This window comes from Astatotilapia calliptera, chromosome 13, assembly GCF_900246225.1.
Source record: "Astatotilapia calliptera chromosome 13, fAstCal1.2, whole genome shotgun sequence".
NCBI lineage: Eukaryota > Metazoa > Chordata > Actinopteri > Cichliformes > Cichlidae > Astatotilapia > Astatotilapia calliptera.
This window is the reverse complement of record NC_039314.1, coordinates 4,569,097-4,591,255: the sequence shown is the minus strand read 5'-3', so window position 1 is coordinate 4,591,255 and position 22,159 is coordinate 4,569,097. Positions and strand designations below refer to the sequence as shown.

Sequence of the window (22,159 nt, the reverse complement as noted above, 5' to 3'; positions counted from 1 at the left end):
AAGTTCAGATTCTGGGAAGGGGCGGGAGAGATGTCTGGGGAGGGGACTCCTCTTTTTCAGCTGCACACTGGCAAGCCTTTAAACAAGGTTGTATTTAGTTTTGAGTTACTGGCATTCATCCTAAAAAAAGTACCTGTGGTGGCTTGTTGTTTTTGTTTATATGGAAGATAGCAAACTAGCCACTTTATTAGGTACAGATGAGGACAAAATTATTAGACACCCCCCCCCCACCAAATTTTCCCAACTGCTGTTTTAAGAGGACAAGGGACTTTCAACACAGTATTTCTAAGCATTCGAGTTTTCTTTAGAAAGCATAAATGATTTCTTTTTGCACAAATATCAGAATCATTTCAGAAAAACACCCAAAACTTCAGGAAAGGTTTGAGCTGTAAGATAAGAAAGCACCAAAATAAAAAACAGTTTAGGCTTAATAAAAGAATTGGTGATGCCCAGAAAGCAGGAGATAGACACACAAAGTTATCACAGCATTTCCATGCATCAAGACGTGGAGTGAGAAATATCATCAAGAAATTCAAAGAGAGCCACACAGTATAGAAGAAGCCTGGCAGAGGGAGCAAAAGATTTCAAAGACTGGAAAGAAAACTAGCGAGAGACGTGTCTAATGACAACTGTTAATACACTCGTGAACGACTTAGTCAAGTCAAGAATTGGAGTCTCAAAGAAGACACAGACCGAGAGAAATGCCTTCAAGCCAGACTAAAGTGTGCTAAGGACAACCTGGAGAAAGGGTATTCATACTGGAAGCATGCCCTTTCGTCAGATGAGATGAAACTGTTTATGTTTGGAGAAAGAACAATCAGAAGAACACTGTCCCCACAATGAAACACTGTGGCGGGAGTATTAAGCTGTGGGGATTATTCAATGTTTCTGGAACTGAGAATCTCATCAAAGTTTGAAGGAATCATGAAGAAAGAAGGATATATGAAGATTTGATTTGATTTTGTCTTCCAACGCAACGGCAGCATGGGCTGGGATTGCTCAGGAGACAACTGCTAAGACACTGCAGGCTGTTATTCAGCAAAAAAGGACACATAATCGACCATTAGCGTCAGGTGGGCTAACAGCCAATCACGTGGCAGCAACTCGGTGCATTTAGGCTGTTAGAGATGATCAAGACAACATACTGAAATTCAAACTGAGCATCAGAATATGGAAGGAAAGTGATTAAAGTGATTTTGAATGTGGCAGACACACAGGACTAAGTGTTTTGATATCTTCTGATCTTCTGTGATTTCCCCACAACCGTCTCTAGGATTTAAGAACAATGGTCCAAAAAGGAAAAAAATATCCGGTGAGTTAAAAGTTTTCTGGGTGAAAATGCCTCGTTGGCATCACAGAATAGCAAATAGGAAAGCAACAGTAACTCAAATAACTACTTGTTACAACCAAAGTATGCAGAAGAACTTTGTCTTTTACCCTGTCTTCCTTCTCTCACCCCAACCGGTCACAGCAGATGGCCCCGCCCCTCCCTGAGCCTGGTTCTTCTGGAGGTTTCTTCCTGTTAAAAGGGAGTTTTTCCTTCCCACTGTCGCCAAAGTGCTTGCTCATAGGGGGTCATATGATTGTTGGGTTGTTCTCTGTATGTATTATTGTAGGGTCTACCTTCCAGTATAAAGCGCCTTGAGGTGACTGTTGTTGTTAAATTGAATCGAACATCTGTGAATGCACAACTTGAAGGAGATGAACTACAGCAGCAGAAGACCAGGTGCTACCTTCAGTTCACATGGACCAAAACTGGACAATAGAAGAATGAAAAAAAAGTGTTAAGGTAGTTCTGAAGACAACAGGACGTCCAACACGGTATCATCAAGGTGTACCTAACAAAGTGGCCAGTGAGTGTATGTCCCGAAGAACAAGATTTCAAGGTTTTATTTATAACTCATAGCAGTACTGTATTACACTGATTTACATCGCTACCCTGCAGTGCATCCAATCTTATCTCTATCCAGACACAAGGTAAGACTGATGTAGACAATTTTCTTTTAATTTCAGTTTTATTATTTAAACAGTTTTTTGATTAAATCAAGAGAGGGTCTGAGGCTATCTGATAACATCCACCAGGAGGTTATTTCTGTTCAGCAGGAAGACGAAGAAATCAAAATCAATTCAGCAGCAGACAATGCCCTTTGTAATCGCATTGATTGGTTCCTGTTATTCCCAGTAAACTGACTTCTCCTGCTCTCTCTCTCTGTGTCGATGACTCACACACATTGCCACACACAAACAGCAAAGACTGTTACGCATTATCTAACCTTATTAAGCCAGAGTGTCTACAGCCTTCCTGCTCTGTGCTCATTTCTTTGGCCGCTTAAGCAGATCTACAGGTTAAGAAGCAGAAAACAACATTGGCGGAAAGTGAGCAAAGGGCTCAGCGGAGAGAAAGAGAGTCAGCGGACATTTATGTCTGTTAGCCAATCCAAACCAGAGATACAGGCCGAGGACACGGGGAAATATAGCTATGTGTCTCACACATGGTCAGCCTTTACAGAAGCATCAACAGGAAAACGGGATAAGAAAACTGAAAGGGGCAACAACACAAGGAAAGAACAATAATTTCATCCTGTCAGAATAAATTTAATACACCAGAAATCAAAAACAAACTTTTATATGCTGCATATTCAAAAGCTTGGACACATTTGATAAAACATAAAGACAATTTCCCCAATTGCTATTTCATTTATTTAGAAAACACAACAGCTGTAAATGTAGCAGTAAGCCTTAATATGAATGAAATCCACACACAAACACACATTATAGTCACGCATATATATATGTGTACCATTAGAATTTTAAAGAACTGCAGTTAGAACTGGAATTTGGAGTTCCCCTCCCCAACCCCCCCTTTTTACAATCAACAGGCTAATAAATGTACATATGTGTCAGAGTTCACCCTGTGACCATTTAGCTAATGCGTGTTTTCAGGCATCAGACGCAACGTAAAGAACAGAGCATCTGCAGAAGCTCACAACCAGAGGATCACAGCCGGCATCACGCTGAGCCACCGTGTGACAGACTGCTGGAAGCGAGGTCACCTTCCCACTGCCTATTTCCGTCCTCCTGTCCATACGTCTCTTTGTTTTCTACTGCAACGCCTGCCAGTAGTTATGATGACCAGATGTCACCACAGTCGTGGAGAGATTAAGAGGACCCTCGGCGGTGGTCATTTCATCGTCTCCACCTCGACACGGATCTCATTATTGCTCCTCGCTGCCAATATGTGACCTCAGCTCTCTGGCATACACCATGTTTTTGCCACTTTTGTAAGAAGCTAAGTCTAATCTGAGTGAGATGTGTGGTGGTGTGTGTGAAGTCTGGTTTAGAGACAAGTCAATAATTGGCCTCTGGGTTCCCTGGATTGTCGCAATCCCACTTCGTGTTTGCTGTGTTTAAAAAAGGAAACCTTTTCGCATGTTCTCACTATTCAGGTTTGTACTTTAATTACTTTGCACACTAGATCAGGATCCTCAAGCTTTTTCAGAAATGGACTCCTTACAGTATAAAAAAATAAAACGAGAGGACCTGTAAGTGTTGCACCAAAACCTTTACAGAACACATGGCGCCCTGTTTGCTAAAAAAGTACCCTAACTTTTTTTGTGCGTCATTTAACTTCTTTCACTCCACAATACACCTGAGTTAATAAGTTAAAGTTCACAGACCCTAACGCATGCTCTGTGTTCAGTCCTTTCTGCAGTCATTTAGGAGAAATTTGACTGGGGTTGCGTTGCCACATTGCCCAACGTACATGTCTTTGGACTGTGGGAGGAAGGAAGAGTGTGCAAAGAAAACCCACACAGATGCAGGGAGAATGTGCAAACAGTTGTATTCAAACCCCAAAACGTCTTACTATGACAAAGCACCGCTAACCACTACAGCACCATCGTCCAACGTCCTAATGGATATTAGCTTAACCTAGCATTGTATCATCTTGCATGATTGTTGTTGTATTTTTTTTCACCTTTCATTTGTTTACTGATGAATTATATCAAAACAAACGGATGGAGCCACTGCCACGAAACATTTTTGGAAAACCTTTTGAAGCCTCTAATTTGACATCTTGGTTGTCCCTAGCTCATTTTTATTTTATTTTTTTTAAAACCAGAACCATTATCTGCTAACGTTAGCACGTGTGCACTGCAGGGGGCATCGTTTCCCAGTGTAGGATTATAACTTTCGCTAGCAAAAACTAGCATATGTGTTGTGGTGGTTTATTGCTACACAAAATGTGCTCACTGAAAAATTGCAGAGCTTACTCCTTATAAAGTATTTTAGAACAACCAAACACTAAGCATGCAGTACACTATGGCCTAAATTAGCTTCTGGTCGTTTGGCTAATTTTGTATTCGAAGTGTTTATAAAGCCCTTGTCAGAAATGGGATGTATAACATTGTTCCCTTTGTTAGTTTTATTTTAGTTTATTTTTTTTAGACATTGGTCACTTTGACTTTCCTTATGGCTCAGTTCAGATTGTGATGAAAGTACTCTGCAGAGATATAGTGCAATATTTGACATACTCAAGCACAAATAGCCTACGTTGTGATCTTATCTCGTACCTGTTCGAGTGGTATTTCATGTGTATGTCAACAGCGATAAAAAGGAGCTGAGAGTTCAAACTCTAGCTGTTCTGTCGCAACTTAGAATTTATGGATTGAAGTGGGTGTAAATGACTGTTAGTTCTCAGCTGCCAGTCCACCTCTGGATGTCTTGGAGAAGACGGTTTCCCCAAACTACCAGCTGGCAGACACTTCAGACGAAGCAGATTGGCAGATTTAGTGTGTATAAGCTGAAGGTAATATGAGACCAGTTATGTTGTATAGGTTTCACTTTCCTTGAAATATGGTTTTACAAGATGTCATTGGACCATGAAAAACATTAACCAAAATTGACCATTTGCAGTGAAGTTTGGAAAGTTGCAAAACTGATTGCACAGAGTCCCAATTCCACTTTCCTAACTGTTATTGGAGCTTTTTTCCACACACAGCTGTCTAAAAAGGCAACAACTCATTAAGAAACTAATTGAAAATAAGCTTATCAGTTGCCAGTGAGACTCCGGTGACTGCTGGACACACTGCTGCTCTTCAGGTTTTAGATTTTGACGCCTGATCAGAGCTGAACAGAGTCTAAACCTAAGCTTTCCCTTTGGCGTCTCATGTCTGGCAGCCTGTCTTTCTACAGTTCTACCATGTTCAGCTGTTCATTTGTGGTGCCAGAACATAGTCTCTCCTGTTGCAACATCCTTTTTCACTTTCTTACAGATGTAAGCACTTACATCTGACAGCTGAATGGAAAATCTCCTACAGTTTCCCTCCCTGTATCTCATAGAGGCTGCAACAACTGCATCACTTCGTGATACTAGAAATGCCACATAATGATGAAACTGCTGCAAGTGTCTCTTTTTTAATTGATTTTGGTGGCTAAAAAATCATGCATTTCTGATCCTCCATCTATTGTTGTCTCCTCTGTGTTGCTGAGCCTCTAGATCACTGCTTCCTAGTTAAACCCTAAGTCTGTATCTATCTCCTTAGACAGTCTGATTAGCACTGCGTCACAAAAAGGGGAAGTAATCTCAGTGCGAGCACAGGAATAGAGCTCTGGGAGGGGCCGTGCCACCGGAGAAGCACTACATGGCCACCGCGCACATGTCCATGGGTAATCCCTTCTTAAATAGCCCCTGGACAGGAAAAGGAAGGAGCTGGGGCGTGGGACATTACGCCGTGGGAGCAGCACCAGTCAGTGTCCTCTTATCCCTCGGACACAACACAGCAGCAGGGACAGGAGAGGGATTCAGATACAGACACTTGTTGGACTCTAGGAAGAAGGTCCTCTAACCAGGATGAACTTTGCCGCTCAATTATTCTACTCGAGCCATTTGAGCGAGCGACTTGAGCGTTTGTACTCACCACGGCCGGCCCTTAAAGACAGCGAGGAGAATGACCCCTTCTGGCAGAGGTGGGAAATTACCTGTAGCCTTCTTCGGAGCCCCAGACCTCTCCCCCAACCAGCTCAACCCTCTAGATTCAGATCTACCCTCAGAATTTTGAGGTAGCTCCTCCTTAAATGACCTCCATTCCTCATCTGCTGTGTCCAGTCTCTTCTTCAGCTTTAATTATAAGTGAAACTCAACAAAACGCACCAAATGTTCATGCTTGGCTGTTGCAAACCCCCAAATCAAAGATCCACATACTCTGGCCTTCTCCTTCTATCTCTCCATCTTCTCCTTGCTCGTCCTGCCAGCATCCCAACCCGTGATAGGCTACCCTCTCTGCTTGATTCTTGACCATAACATCCTCTTTCATTTCAGGATATTGTGACAGATTTAGAGAAAGGAAGGAAGCTTTGATTTTAAGCTTTGGTGGAAAACTGGCATTTCTTTGTGCCGCTGATAAATTACATCACATTCAGGGTCAAACAGATTTTACAAGTACTCCCTCAGTGTTTGACTTATACGGAAGATTACAACCGTCAAGATTTAACAAGCAAACTGATCTTCCTCTGCCTCTTTGAGCACATTAAAAACTTCTGGAGCTTTTCGTGTTATAACCAAAGAGCCAAAAACAAAGCAGCCGACGAATGTAAGAAAGCTGTTGAAGCGTTGCCCGAAAGGATGCAGAACTGCACACTCAGTGATGCAACATCAGGAATACATACAGTCATGTAGTGCCAGGAGACATTTCCTTTCCCATATGATGAACTTTTTTTATTCTTCAATCAGAAAAGGAAGCAGCTCAGCAGCCAGACAGGGCATTTTGTCTTTAAAAGGACATAAAGAAGCTGAGATAGTGCACTGATGAAAGCCTGGTGGGCTTAAATATCTCCTTCACTTTTAGCTTTGTCCTTACTTTTTGTGGGGATTTTTTGTGCTGTTTTATAATAAAATAAGCAACTTTTTGTTTTTTACTGTTTCAGCGCTTCATCTTCCCTTTTGATGAGGCTTTCTGAGGCTGCCATGTTGCTCTTTGCCCTCCTTTGATGCTGTTTTTGAACTCTGCCTTTGAAGCAAAGCACCCTAATCACAGGTGCAGCCTTGGACTTTTCTTATTCATAGCCGTGTTAAGAGCGCACACTGTGTGCTTGAATAATGGGGCTAAAAGAGTGAAGGACAAGTGGGAAGAGAGCAGTAATGGACCCAGGAGGCGAGGTGAAAGTTTGCCGTATTGTCTACGGCAAGATCATTGCGATATAAATAGAGCGAGATGTTCTCTGTATAGAGAGCTGGCACCACTGAAGGGTATTTAGACCATTGTTTGGGAAAGCTACTCCACCTGGTGGCTTGTTGATGTTATTGTAGAACTGCGCGCTCGCAAAAGCACCCTCGTCAGTCAGTTATCTTATTTTACCTCACTGACGATGATTGGAATGACTCCAACCTGTTTCAAAGTTTCAAACGTAGCTGGTAACTATATGTGATCTGCTTTACTGAGTGACTGAGTTAATCCCCAATGAGTATAATCCTATTACTATGTCTATGCTGTGTAAAAGGCCTCTGCGCTGACTGTTTGACAGAAACATCCCGCGGGAGTCTGATCCAGTTTTGTGTTGTGTCATTTGAGTAAATCTGCCCATACCCAGCCTAACTTTAATAAGCTATTTAAATGAATCGCGCAATTTGATTAGCTCCAACGGCCGTTTATAAATCATTCTGTCCTGCTATTACCACTAAATTGCCTTTTTAATCGCTTGTGTGTCTCCTAAAAGAGGAGCCGAATGACCCAATGAATCATAAGGTGACTTGTAATAGTAATCCGTCACCGAGAGTGGAAGCAGGGTCGACGTGAAAGGTGAATCAATTCATCTTAGCCTGAAGAATGTGAGCGGACCGCCGGTGAGAGTGGTCATATCGACGAAGCAAAGTGGGAAATTGTCACTTTTTCAAAGTTCTTACATCCAGTTACACTCAAAAAACATTTATGCATTACTCCTTATGCACTTTGTTGATACATATTCAGTTTATACCAAGGACTTTCTCCTTAATGATTAATTATTTGAGTAAATAAACCTTTTATTTTTTATATTTCAGGTGAATTATACTAAGAGTTATTGCTTCATGTCTATTGTTAATAAAACTTGTAGCTCTAGTGATGATGTATACTTTTAAAATGTGGAGAATATCAGCTGATACTGTCTGCCAAAGGCCTCGCAGCGCCGCCCTACATTCTGGCTGACATCCAGAGGATAGAAATTAGAATTTGTGCAAATACACTTTTGTTTAATTTGTTTTCTTAAGCTGTTGGTCCGGTTTTAGTTTTTCTTTATATCTTAAAATTGTGTTAATTTGTCGTGAATCAAGTAATAAATCAGATCTGATGCTTGACAGATGTACTATTGTACTGTATATAGTACTATATGTACTATGTTACTATTTCCGAAGCATACCCTGCTGTTGTAATTTTTAAAAAAAGTCCCGATCCTTCAGAAACAACTGGTTTAACACTGGAAACCAGCTACAAGCTGATTGCAAAGCTACTCACTGTGGAAAAACATGCAGCTGAAAACAGTAATTGGTTTTAAAAGTTCCCCCTGGTGGTGCATTTACATACTTGGGAGAAATAACCTTTATGATCTGAGAGCTAGTGGACGCCAACAACCTGCTTAATTGGAAAAGCTATTATATTCACATCAGCGTTCTCACATCTGCTCACTTTTTATCTTCGGGGTTTGGAAGATGCAAATCAAATCTCGCTGCGCTCCAGCTCATGACTGTGTGGTACTTTGCTAAAGCCTCCGTGTGTTATTTTTACTGTGTTAGCTTGCAATAGTATGTGTGCAGAAAATTAAGAATTTACACTGTGAAAAAGACGAGTGTAGGATCAGGAGCTGTAGTCTTATGGTTTTAAAAGAGAAGGACTCATCAGCTGTGCAAAAGCACACTTTAGTTCTCTGAATATGATTTGATATGGTTTTTAAGTGACACCCCAATGCCTGCTTGTGGTTTTCAGAGAGGAGTTGTATCTGGGCCCCAGTCAGCCCGGCAGCTCTTACAAATATGGTCCCGTCAGTAACGGCACCGTGGGCCGCAGACCCACCCTTATTGAACCGGAGCGTCTGAAGGACTTTGGTGTGGAAGAACTTCTCAACGGTGATGTGAAAGTCCACGAAACAAAAGTAGCGATGGCTCCTGAGGTTGTCCTCATGGACCCCCCCAAAACCAGACGAGTCAGTGAGTTCAGGATGATCCCGAGACCTCCTGCCCAGTACCTCCGCTTTGAGGACATCAGCGCAGCAGCCTTCAGGATCCAGTCAGGGATCCAGAAGACGCCTTGCACGGTACACTAACACAGAATAAGTGCAGGAGAACGTGCAATAAGGTGACCTTTGACCTTTGTTTGGGAGCTGAAATCACTTCCTTCAGTTTCATTCCTAAGGAAGTTTGCTGTAGACAGACCACAAGAGGGTGAACTAATATCAGAACTAGTCTAAATGGGATGCAGATTTTTGCTCATGGAAAAACTGAACAAAGCCTTCATGGTCTGCGTTACTTTGATACATTTGAAATTGATGATTTTATGTTAGAATTAAGTTGTGCAGAGTTTTTTTGTACCAGGTTGTAAACAAGTTTGTTTTTGCTTAAAAATGGGAAATTCTAACATTTGGGTTATCAGGGATTCATTTTAGAACTTGCCTTAAGTTAAATGTGATCTCACAATAATGTAATTGATGTAAATTGATGGAGTGATGAAGGCAGAGTCTCTCTAGAAGAAGGCCTCGTCACCTCTCTCCATCTCAGTAGTCACCAGGAAAAAACAAACAAAAAAAAACCTCTGATATGTGCTTTTGCTTTCCCCAAATAATCCCCCCCAGAAGCAGAGTTATTACGTTTCTGTTTTTCATTCATTTTCATTTACATTTTTAGGTTAGGTGCATTTAGTTTCAGTTAGTCTGCAGAGTGGGTTTGGGTCCTTGGACGTTATATTTCTAACGTCATCTTCGCTGATTCAAGACCCTCCCATTAGTTTCAAGTCAGGAGTGCCATGTCTCTCTTTTATAATGTCTCTGCACATCTCTGCATTTTCACTGTGCGTGGTTGTGTGTCGCTGCTAATAACCACAAAACGCCCAAAGAAAAACTCTTTTAATTGAGGCTTGCTTCGACATAACTACTGGTGATGCAACTGTTAGCGGGACAGGTGATAATAACTAAAGATCACCCAAAGGTGAAGCCCTCGTGGGGACATCATCGCTAATAATGCACTGCAGCTTTTAGCCAAATTAGGAGGAGCCCTCATATCTGCTTCATACTTTATATTGCATTATACCCACCAAGTGTGAAGCAGATTGGATTAACGGCTGTTGGCAAAAAGCAAAGAGCAGGCAGAGACTCCTGGAGCTGGACGAGCACCAGCATTTAGGGGAATTCACGCAAAAATAACAAAAAAGTTGAACATGACTCGGGGCAAAGACCATGGATTTCATACGCCAGGAGTAATTATATGAAGTGAAAACTATTTCAGCATGCATGTGAGCACCTGAGTGGTTATATAAAGCCAGCTTAGCAAATCTATCTTTAACGGGTTACTGCTGCTGCAGGAGCTCTTGAAATATGCTGCTTCTTTTGTGTGCTCAGTACTCCAGATTGTCCAAACAGTACGGGATGGAGATCTACCTGAAGAAGGAGCACCTGCACTACACCGGCTCTGTGAAGGAGAGAGGAGTGCTGTACCTGCTCACCTCCCTCACACAGGTAGATTGGGGCGGGGGAGCTGAAAAAGATGCTGTAAGGATCCACTGAAGTGTGCTCTGCGTGCATATTTGTTGCATGTGATTATATGTCAGCTGTGTGTTTCTGTGCTTGCAGGAGCAGCAGAGGATGGGTGTGATCGTGGCCACTGACTGTAACTTCTCCATGGCCGTGGCGCACCACGCGGTGGATCTGAAGATCCCGGTGTTTGTCATCATGCCGTCAAGTTGCTCCTCGCCCCGCCTCAGGATCTACAGAGATTACGGCGCCATGGTTATCTCCTACGGCAGCACCGGCCGCGATTCCCAGAACCACGCCTGCCATCTGGCTAGGGAGAATGGATACCTCTACCTGGAAGAGTCAGTCTAACATTCATATTAGGAGCTGGAATGAGAGTTTCTGTCTGTGTCTTTGCAGTACTAAGTAATGTTTTAGTATCTTAACATAAGGCTGCTCTTCCTCTCTTTGCTGCTGAGCAGAGATGAAAATGCAGCGTACCTGGCAGGGCTGGGCACTGTGGGCATGGAGATCTATGAACAGGTGCCCAAACTGGAGGCAGTGGTCATTCCTGCTGCAGGACAGTATGGTCTACTGGCTGGCACCGCTGCGGCCATCAAACACCTCGACTCTCGCATTCTTGTCATAGTAAGCAGACATTGAGAAGCTCTTTGAATCTTTACATCTTCACTGTATGCTCATTGCTTGAAGTCCCATCTCATATCACTGGTTACCGATAGTAGATCCTATAGTAGCTCTACATCCTTTTTATTGCACAATTGCTTCTAGCTCCCTCGTATTGACACAAGTGCCTTTTTCATTCTGCACGGGTTACGAAACAAGGCGACTGTATTTGAAGTGGTTTCCCTTGTTTCACTGTCTGCCCACAGCTCTGAGAGCTGTCGTGCTGTTTGCACTTAAGGCACAGAACAGCCCTCTTGCTCTATTTTCAGCTATAAAGAAATATCCTGGTACAGCTTGTGTAGCAAAGCTTTCAAGCAAATATATTACCACATTTGACCCAGTAGTGAAAACATATATATTATGCAACACTGAGGCTGATTAGGGCTCCCAGTCAGTCCAGAGATGGTCCTGTTTTAATATTCATACAACATTTTCACATTTATAATTAATACTGTGTATACCATTTTATAATATATTCATATATTCACAGTAGGAAAAGTGGTGCGCATGCTAAATATAAGGCACTGCAAAATAAGTGCTAGTCTATTTCTGTTATGTAGTCCATAGTTCTTACAGGACGAACTGCCCTAAGATCACTAAAGACTTAGTGATGCCGGTCCTTTGTGTAACTACCTATGAATACATGTATACACAATTAGCATTAACATTCAGTCCTGATCAGCCTGTCAGGTTGCCTGTATGTTAAATATGGATAGCAAACATGGTAAACACTACCATGCTCAATGTTAGCATGTCAGTATCATTTGAACATGCTAATGCTAACATTTAACTCAAACTGCGACTGTGCTTCAGTGACTCTGTTTGCACTGTTGGCTCACAGGAAGAGGTTCCCGGGTTCAAAACAGCCAACACTGTTTTTTGTCCACCATCCAAAAACTCAGTTCCAAAAATGCTAGCTTGGTCTTGCCTACGTCAATCCAGGACACTCTGCAAAAGCGACCTCAACAGTTTTACTCCACAGTGAAATGCAGGTTAGAAATCATCATCATCAACACATGAGAACAATAGCTGACCCACCTTTCTTCAACAGGGAGTTGAACCAGAAGATTTCCCTTTGCTGCTACAATCTCTGAAAACGAACGGTCCAATCAAAGACATGCACAGCAACCCCAATAAGAAACTTTATGGAGGTAAACTCATTTCCGACTTGTTCTGCTGAAGTCACGTACCACACCTTCCCCTCATGAAGGGGAAGATAGTAAAAAAAAGATTATGTGCACATTAATTATTGTTAGAAACTCCTTTGTACTTTTTCCCCTGCAATAAAGGAGCTTGTGATGATCATCTGTCTCTTCTCAGATCTCATGGAGCATTCCCTTGGTGTTAACACCTTTCAGCTGGCAAAGAAACTGGTGGACAAAGTCATCACTGTCAGGTACTGCACGTCCACATTACATTTATAGAATTAAACTTTTGTCTTTTTTTAAATATCTGACTTCACTGTACAGATGTATTATTACTCCCAGAACACAAATACCTCTTTTACACTGAAGTGGTGCTGGTGCAGAGCCAGTTTTGGCTTGGTGCTGGCTCAGTCCTTCAGGCTTCACACCAAAAAGGCTGTTAACCTTTCTGCTGGAAACCCTGTGGTTCTCTGTTAGGCACAATCACACATCAATGGAAAAAGGCATAAAAGAGACTGCTGTTCAAGTGTGTTAGGAGAGAGAAAAACACCAAGCAGCGTTTGAGACACGGTGGACCAGAGCCATCGTCGACACATTGGTGAGACAGGAGATGGCCTAGGGTTCAGAATTTCAACAAACAATCACAAGAAGTGCATCTGGTGTGAACACAATCACATTTCATTTTGTCTGGTTATGGACTGGCTCTGAAGATTCAGATGTGAATCACCTCAAATTATAGGCCCATCATCTTGTCAGTTATATCTTTATGGATGTTGGGGCCCATGTCGAAGTCTAATTTTGGTAATCGGATATCGAAGGAGTGCATTTTTCTTTCCTTTTCTTACAGTGAGGAAGACTCTCTGGTGGCAATGCTGCGGTTTCAGGAGTTTGAACGCTCCACTGTGGACACAGAGGGAGCCATGGGATTGGCTGCCATTTTGGCCGGCCAACTACCAGAACTAAAAGGCAAAAAGTGGGTCAAGTGTATTAATTTCACGGTTTCCTACCCGAACCATGTAATTTCTCTTTACTCATCAACCTTCTAGTTTTCAAACAGTGCAAATTCCCACTTTAAAAAAAGAAATATATATATTTTAAATATAGTCCTAACTCTGAGGGCTCAATGTTTTCCTTAACGCCTGAAAAGCTCACATTCTGGCAACATAACAATGTCAGCAGTGCTAATCCTTTTGACTGCAGATAAACTAAGCCTTCCTCTGTGTCTGCTGCAGGGTGGCTGTGGTGGTGAGCAGCGCTAACATGGAGCTGGAAGTGGTGAGGCAGTGCATGGACCGAGCTTTGGTGTTGGACAACCGGATCAGTAAGTTCTCAGTGCAGCTGGGAGAGTGGCCAGGAGACATGGCTAAGCTGCTGGATGTTCTGACCAGAGAGGACGTCAGGTAGTGTAGGAACCTGTTCGGACTTAATCGGTTTTGTCTTTAACGTTGCCCTGTGCCACCTTTAGTTTATTCATTCCTTCGCCTCTTTTGTCTTTTTCCTCCCAGGTTGTTGGACGTCTGCCATCGTAGACACAGCGATAAGTCAGAGCTCTTCAAGGCAAAGGTAGGCGACTAATCTGTCCTCTTCACTTCATTCTCTTTCCTCCTCCTCGCCAATCCGCTCATCCACTTTTCCTTTATTGCCGTGGAACTCTTGGCTTGGAGTTGTCAGGGAGTTGGCGGGAATTAAAAGACCAAAAATACAAATACATTTTTAAAAGATAGAAAAAAGTAGCATTGCTCAGTTCAGTACCCACCTACAGCTTTACTCGGTCTGGTACAACCATTAGCCAATTTTGGCTGTTGTTTTAGCAAGTTGCAAACACAGTGTTGCTATGCAACTGAAACTACTGAGTCAGTTTGATGACTTTAAGACTTACAAACATTACATATAGTATGCCTTTATTTTTTTTTAACTTGGAAAAAAAATGAAGAAAAGCTGCCGGGGAGAAACTGACATAACTCGACTGATAAAACTTGGGCCATCGTAGCTTTTTAAAATAATGGATTTGTTTTATTCTCCTTCATTTCTAAAGCTCAGGGATGGAGCAGACTTATCATGTAATCTCCTGGCTCTGCATTCTTACCCCCACAGTCTCCACTGACAATTTGTACTGCTTATTCAGAGCAAGTGTCAGGAGGTGAAAGGTGTTGCATAATGCAACAAGCAAACCTCTCACTGCCCTAATTCTAGAGTGTGTGAGAGACGGAGAATGACATAAGAAGACTAACTGTATGTGTGTGTGTTGACAGGTGGAGTGTGTGGTGGAAACCAGGGATAAGATGCAGAGTGCTCATCTGCGCAAGACGCTGAGCGAGCGCTACCCCTCTATATGCTGGCTGGACCGGTGATCACAGCGAAATCCTAAACACAAAACTAGACTGACTAAAAACAGATTCCTGCCGTCGGGATAACACATGCAAACCATTCCTGCATCAAACACACACACTCTTATGATATGCAAGCTCTGTTATATGAGACTCATTAAGAGAATGCTTGGTCAGCAAAACCTTGAGATTATAGTGCAAATCTACATGTTCCTTCTATTACTAATGCTGCTTTTGTTCTTCTTCATCATGGCACCTTAAATATACTGTGAAGCGGTTAAACTGCATCCCAGTTGATGATGCTAATTCTAACTGAATGCTATTCAGACTATTTTTATAGTGGTTCCCAACTTGGGCCATTTAATGGGTTAACATTGGGCTGGCACATAATAAAGTATTTTTCTCTGTGTTTTAAATTACTGTAGTGCCACCAGTAGCCAAGATCTTTCTTCATTTACTCTTATTATATAAGCTTTTTATGTAACCCTCAAGTGATTAAATAAATCTGTAACAGTGGATAAAGCTTTTTTTCCCAGTTGTTGGTAAAGCATATAAGCTAATTACAATTAAAATATGTCCCTATAGAGAAACAGTTCTGCAAAAAAACTATTTGAGTGTGTGTCGAGCCCTCTGGGTCTTCATTAACGGCTGTCATGGGTGGCCACGCTTTAGTCTGTGGTGGCCAACTCGTGGCTCCACCCCCTGGCAGAACGTGGATCAGTCTGCATTAGCTAAAGGGTGGAGTGTGACTCCTGTAGCGCATGTACAGCTTCACTATATAAGGTCTATTTTTCATTGAATGTTCTTTTTAAAATGCTGTAAATATTTCTGTATTTGTACTGTCCACAGTGGCAGTTTCAACCCTCCTAAAAGTGTTCTCCAAATAAAACTCTGGACAAATGAACTGTAACCGTGTTTTCACATTTGTGAAGTTTATATGCAAAGTAAGGGACTAGCTAGACTAGACAACTAGCTTGGGTTTTTCTTCAATGCTGGTGTACTTTCACCAAAAGTAAAAGTAACACAGGATTTAAAAATAAGTAGTGTCTGCACTGTCCAACTGACTAATGTCTGGGCAAAGCTCTAGTTGAGACTGGACCATTTAAGACAAGCTAATGCTCTTAAGTTTGTAAGCAGAGGACACTGTGACCCCGTGCTACTGCGTTAGCCTGATTTGGCCCACGTCACACACTGCTTTAGCCCACGTCATACACAAACACCTTCTTTTCAGAAGATATACATTCAGAGCTGTGATTGATGAGTCCAAGGCTTCCCGAAACGGTTAAAGCTCCTAGCCAGGAAACGATAACTTCTTACATTAACAATTATTATTACTTAGCTAATTGGGCTACATAATTAACATAAGTAGATAAGCTACATAATCTACATACAATCATTTAAGTAAATGTTTAATTAAACATCTGACCCAGACATAGGGAGGGGGGGGGTGTTTACAAGCCAGTGTACTCCTAATGCTAGTACCAGACTTGGATAAACTGGGAGGGCTCCACCAGGAAGGGCATGTGGTATAAAATCTTATAGAAATCAAATACATTGATCATAAAGAATGAGATTTCCATAGCAGTTTGGTCAAAGCTCAGGTTAACAATGACCGCCTCTGTTGGTCAGAAGGATTCTGGTGGAAACTGTACTGTTGGCCAAAGACAAAGAAATACCATCTTAAGGGCAAGAGAGGAGGAAAGGCAAGAGTGTGGCGGTTTAAATATATGACTGGTGAAGAGGGAGATGATATGATGGAGAGAAGAAAGGCAGATATATTGGATGGAAGGGAAGCAAAACTAGGAGCAGTGGAGGTTGATTCAAGCCGTTCTAACACGGTGTAGGTAGGAAGAGAAATGGAGTTGGGGTAATTTTGAAGGTAGAGTGTGTGACTAGTGATTGTGAGTTCAAAGCTGGAAATCAAAGGGGTGATGTTGAATGTTGTCAGTGTGTATGCACAAGTTGGCTGTCAGAAGATAAAAGAGAATTTTTGTGATGAAGGGGTAGAGAGTGTCCCCAGGGGGAGAGATGAGTGATTAGAGCAGATTACAGGGGACGTGGAGGTGAAGGGAGCAGAGGTGATGATGTCATGGTGTTAAGGAGAGAAATGCAGAAGGACATGACAGTGGATTTTACAAAAAGGACGGAAAGAGCTGTGGTGAATACTTCAAGACACACAGGTACACACAGTTATATCTTCCTGCACTCTTTTAGACTGCAAGAAGTGCAATTTGGAACAGAGAGGCAACTGGAAGATGGTGACAAGGGAGAACATAGCAGCATCAGATGGCAGTCTATAGGAAACCTTTGGAACTTTGGTAAATCAAGAAGATTAGAGCATGTCTGCACTTGACAATTTTGGCTGACCTGGTAATTTTAGTACAGATTTTACAGGAAGATTTCTGGGACCCCAGTTGATGCTCTAGCAGATTCAAAGCATCGAGACAAAGTTCTTCAGTGAGCTAAATATGGATCAGGCAGACTATATCATCCCAAGCAGATTCAGACAGATGGGACAGGATGAACTCTAAATTATCTAATACCTAACAATGAAAATGTTTTAACTGAGCACCAAACAAAACACCTTTTTCAATCAGCCCATCATCAGAGGGTTTATATTAAGCAATCGCACACAGTGATAGTGGATAGTTCTTGGAGTGTAACATTTCAACATGTTCATATGGCAGATCCTAGTTATTTGGATTACATAACTTACTAGGCAGGATCCAGCAAACTGTGCTTGCAAACTGGACCAAAAAAAATGTTCTCACCTGTTTAAAGAGTACTGAAAATAGTCTTTTTGTCATAATGGGCCTTCATCTCAGACTGAGCATGTTTTTCCTTTGGCTAACTGATGGTGTAGTGGAGTTCTTTCAGAAACTGAAGGCAAAACTTACACAACATGTTTGAAGTGTCTGATTGAGTCTTTCTAAAGATAATTGAGACTCTAAACAACAGTTTAGGTAACAGTTGGATTCATCTCGAACACTTTTCACATGAAATTTGAGCCTTGGTCAGTTTAAGGAACTTTTGGTAAAGGTGGGGGAGGAGAAAAAAAAAAAAAAAAAAAAAAAAAAAAGGTATAGCCTCTGGGAATCTTGTCACGATGTGTAGATGTGGCTTTAGTTTTGGGTAAAGGATCCACATAATCCAGTATTACTCTAATAGTCTGATCAATTATGTGAAACACTAGTCACACTCAACTGTGCATTAGATTTGTTGCTCATGGGCATGATCATAGAACTAATATACACACACACACACACACGATTTGAGAGGGTCATGATCTCCAGTTTAAGATGATCAAATAGCAAAGTTTGGAGACTAAAGTATATAGTTAGGGCTGGATCAGGTGACCCTGAACCTGTCATGTTGCTATAGGTTCAGACTGCTGCAGAACATAATGTGATTCACTGAGGATGCCCCATGTTTATACACCACAACAGGAGGTCATTACGTTTTTGTCTTGAGACTTGTTAAAAGGATGTTCTTCCTTCCCGTTGTTACCTAGTACCTGCCTATAGGTCATTTAATTGCAGTTTTCTCTGGACTACTGAAAGGGATGTACCTCACAGTATAAAGCACCTTGAGGAAAACTATTTTGGTTTGCCACGACATAAATACATCTGAACTGAATAAACACAGAGGTGAGACCACTTTTTATTAATCTCAAATCACACAAATGCTATTTAAAAAAAAAAAAGAAAAAAAAAAGAAGAAAGAAGACACCCCACAGTGGATTCAGTTCACTCATCCTTCATTTTGTAGTGTCAACATTAAGACTATGAATCACAGCACTTTAATCTGAGAAAGGCAAATTTAACAGCATCTCCCCTCTTCATATAATCCAAGAGCACTTTTGAGGATGATGGCAAAATACCATCTCCAGCAAACCTGTCAGGCATCACGTTCATCCAAGCAGCAGAGAAAAGAGGGAACCCCCCCAAAAACCAACCCACCTGTACTGCACCATGTCTTTAGAATTATTTTAAAAGACACTATTAAAGAAACTGCTCAAGAGTATTGCTCCATTTCATGCTCTCCAGCAGGATCTTATAATCAAAGTGAACAGTGGAAAGACTTGAGGGCCCAAGAAGGGGTCTCTAGGCTCAGATGTGTTGTTCTGTAGGCCTCTCCTGGTAAGGTCAGTCCTGCTTGGAACGCTCTGGGTCGTACTTAATTAGCAGGTGGAGGGAGGCGAAGCCGAACAGAAAGGTCTGGATAAACCACAGGCAACGAGTGGACATGTCCTTGATGCCTTTGTTACTGCAGGAAAAAGTAAATAGTGTGTTTAGGAAGTAGATTCATCATATGCGCAATGGTTGTTGAACCCTTAAACAGAAAATTATGCACAATTTGAATGCAGCTGGCCATTTTGTTTTTTTAATTCAAAAATGTACATGTTGACATGAAATTGGGCTAAAAAATTAGATTGCAGCACCACCTACTGGATGTTAAAGTTCCTGCATTCTTACCTGCACAACTTCAGCGCAACCAGGGCCTCACAAAGATGAATAGCACAGGTCAACCACCACCTGAAACAGGAAAAAAGGAAGCTCAACTCTCCAGTGATAACATTTAAAACTAGGATAATGCACATGCTTCCAAAAAGGGGAAAAGACCCACAAGTTAACAGTGAGGACTTTTCTGGTCTGAAAACAAGTTTTCCCCTCATGCTGTTCCAATCACCGAGTGCTGATAAGCTTAAATTGATCAGTCGTTTCATATTTCAAACCAACAGTGTCTCGATGATGGCTTCCAGCTGCATTTCCTTTGAACAGACCGACTTGGCAGCTGAGTCACGTGACCGAAACCACAACAATACATTAAGCTCTGATTGTTGTCCTATTACTCCACAGCATGAGTGCCAATTTGCAACCTATGAATGTGGCGTCAACGATCCACGTGTGTGTGGTGGTGGGGGGGGGGGGGGGGGGTGTCTGGGTCTGGTGATTTGCAAATCATTAGAAAAATGTCACTTTAGATCTCCTAAAGTGATTGGCTTTCATTACAAAAGCTATAATGACCAAACCTCATTACCAGAATTCTCTGTTTGGATGTTTGCAGGAGTCAGTGCTTCATTACTTACCCTTTGTACAGTAGGTCAGGATGGTTATACGCAAGGTTTTTGGAGAAGGTGCCAAATGGACCAAGGAGCTCAAATGGGACTACATCTGGTGCAAACACTGTGCACTGGAATCAGAAAGAAGGAGTTTAAAACACTGTATGCAATAAACAAAACTTCCTTCTAATTTTTTGAAGGGCAATATCTTTAATAAGCAATCATTCTGAAGGTCTTTTGAAGTTTTTTTCCCTGCTCAAAGAAGACCTTTGGAATGTCCTTCAAGTCTTGAGAACTATTCCCAAAGACTACTTAAAGAAATCACATGAACGCTCAGCCAGGAGAGTTCAAAATGTGAAGACTACAGTTAAGCTTTGTTTTTGCCCTATAAACTGCATTTCCATGCATGTTTGCACGTTTTTGTAAACTGCCATACTTCGGCCCAGTGTTCTAAAAAAATTAAAGAAATAAGTTTAAAAGATGGGTGGCTCAGGACTTCTGCTCAATACCGTGTGAGAACTTTAGTTTGTTCAAAGACATCTTTGTTTCTAATGACTGTATGACATATACGCTCATTTCATGGCATGCATATGACCACAGTAAGTCGTATTTGTTCCTGCTGAAAGTCCCCTCCATGGTGCCCAGAGTTGCCAACATCAGACTCTCTCGGTGCTCACAGGCAATGACGTGCCGTTTTAATGAGAAGACTCCACAGTGGCAATAATAAAGTGTATCATTTTATTTTCCTGCTGTGTAACGGTACTATGAATGACTCTTTCCAGCAGTTTAGATCATGACTGTAGCCGATTTATGCACTACAGAGTGCAGCCTTGTTGTGCAAAATGCCGTAAAATATGTCAGTTTTACACGAAAATCAGTTCTGTTCAGTGTTTGGCTGTTTGAGTTCTACCAAAGAAAGCCAAGCATAATTGTGGTCTCTGACCCAATTACTGATCTTCTACACTAAATAAAAATCTTCAGCTTCCAACCACTTAATTCATCTAATGATAAATATTCATGAGCTGACAAATGGAACACACTGCTGCCATTGTCCATTCCCAAGGTGTAAAATACACCATTTAAGAAAACATGGATATGAGAACAGTGACATTGTAGAAGGCACAAAAAAACAAACAAAAAAGCACTTCAGAGTAGGTAGCCACAACATTCCTGTCATTTACCTTAATAAACAAACCTGGTAACAGGTTGACAACATTTCCTCTGTTTAACAGTAACACTGCCAAATTTTAAAACAATTTTAGAAGGTTTCATTAAAAGTAATTTCAACACAGTGGAACTTATTTAAATTCGCGTATTTTTAGTTCGGAAAAGTTCGCACCTTAGGGCAATCGTACTGTTTGTACATTTAAACTGTTATGCTCCATCTACCCCCGTTTGAGTCATTTCTCCTTAATGGCAATACTTTGGAAAGCAGGCATGAATCCTTTGGGGTCACTTTGCCATATTTTCTTGACCAGACAAAAGGTTAATTAGCTACAAGCTAACCCCAACACGTACAAACTAGCTCACCTGTTAGCTTAAGCGCCCCTTACGTCAGTGTTCACCGAGCACGACCGAGGGCAGCCTTGATGAAAGAAAGCTAACGTGAACTGAGTTTTGAATCAGCTGCTAATGTTAACACGTACAGTGGACTTTGAGCTGTTTTTTTGACCTGTGTCACACCGAGAACTGAATGAACCTCAATAAGATTAGCCTTTTACATCGACACCCTTGGCAATGACTCCATACAATAACCTGCCGATATTTAAAAATTTTCCCCATTTAAAAATTCATTAGCAATCCACAACAGGGAGGACTAAACTCTCCCCGAGCCCCCAAGTTTTCAGAAAATTAAAATTACCCGGAGTACATATTGTGCAACACAACTACGGGCTCCGCGAGCAGTTACAAATAAGAGAAAAAAGGCTGACGGTAATAATATCTCAGTTGTACCGAAGTAAAGGTGATTTAACGAACTTACAGCGAAATATATCAGCGCCACTGATACGGTGACCATCCAGAAGAGACGTGCTCTCTGAAAATAATCGCGTCCATCACTTGTCGCCATCGCTGCTGCTGCTGCTGTAGTTCTCCGTTGCCCCGTACAAATATGACCGTGCAATTAAACCCGGATATTTAAACCATCCGGGCAGTTTTTTTTCTTTTTTTTCCCTTTTTTGTAGATTACTACACAAACGGGGAAATTTTACTGAAATAATGACAGTTATCGCTTTACCTTTAAAAATATTATT

General features: G+C 41.6%; 2 protein-coding genes across 3 annotated transcripts; one reads left to right on the top strand and one right to left on the bottom strand.

Moving 5' to 3' along the window:
- The first annotated feature begins 2,971 nt into the window (after positions 1-2,971).
- On the top strand, positions 2,972-15,749 carry LOC113035303 (L-threonine ammonia-lyase). 2 transcript variants are annotated; one of them, XM_026190788.1, is made up of 11 exons: positions 2,972-3,446; positions 8,955-9,282; positions 10,579-10,695; positions 10,810-11,051; positions 11,172-11,337; positions 12,425-12,524; positions 12,694-12,769; positions 13,366-13,491; positions 13,751-13,918; positions 14,024-14,081; positions 14,771-15,749. In XM_026190788.1, the coding sequence occupies exons 1-11, from the start codon at positions 3,430-3,432 to the stop codon at positions 14,867-14,869; spliced, it is 1,497 nt and encodes a 498-aa protein (XP_026046573.1). In that variant the 5' UTR covers positions 2,972-3,429; the 3' UTR covers positions 14,870-15,749. The 2 variants fall into 2 exon arrangements, with proteins under 2 accessions (XP_026046573.1, XP_026046572.1); XM_026190787.1 differs by lacking the exon at positions 2,972-3,446 and adding an exon at positions 5,556-5,967.
- Positions 15,750-18,585: 2,836 nt separating this feature from the next.
- On the bottom strand, positions 18,586-22,034 carry tmem254 (transmembrane protein 254). The gene is made up of 4 exons (XM_026191050.1): positions 21,889-22,034; positions 19,935-20,038; positions 19,321-19,380; positions 18,586-19,111 (listed from the first exon to the last, which is right to left on the bottom strand). Exons 1-4 carry the CDS (start codon positions 21,973-21,975, stop codon positions 18,991-18,993), a joined length of 372 nt encoding a protein of 123 aa, XP_026046835.1. The 5' UTR covers positions 21,976-22,034; the 3' UTR covers positions 18,586-18,990.
- Between the last annotated feature and the right edge of the window lie 125 nt (positions 22,035-22,159).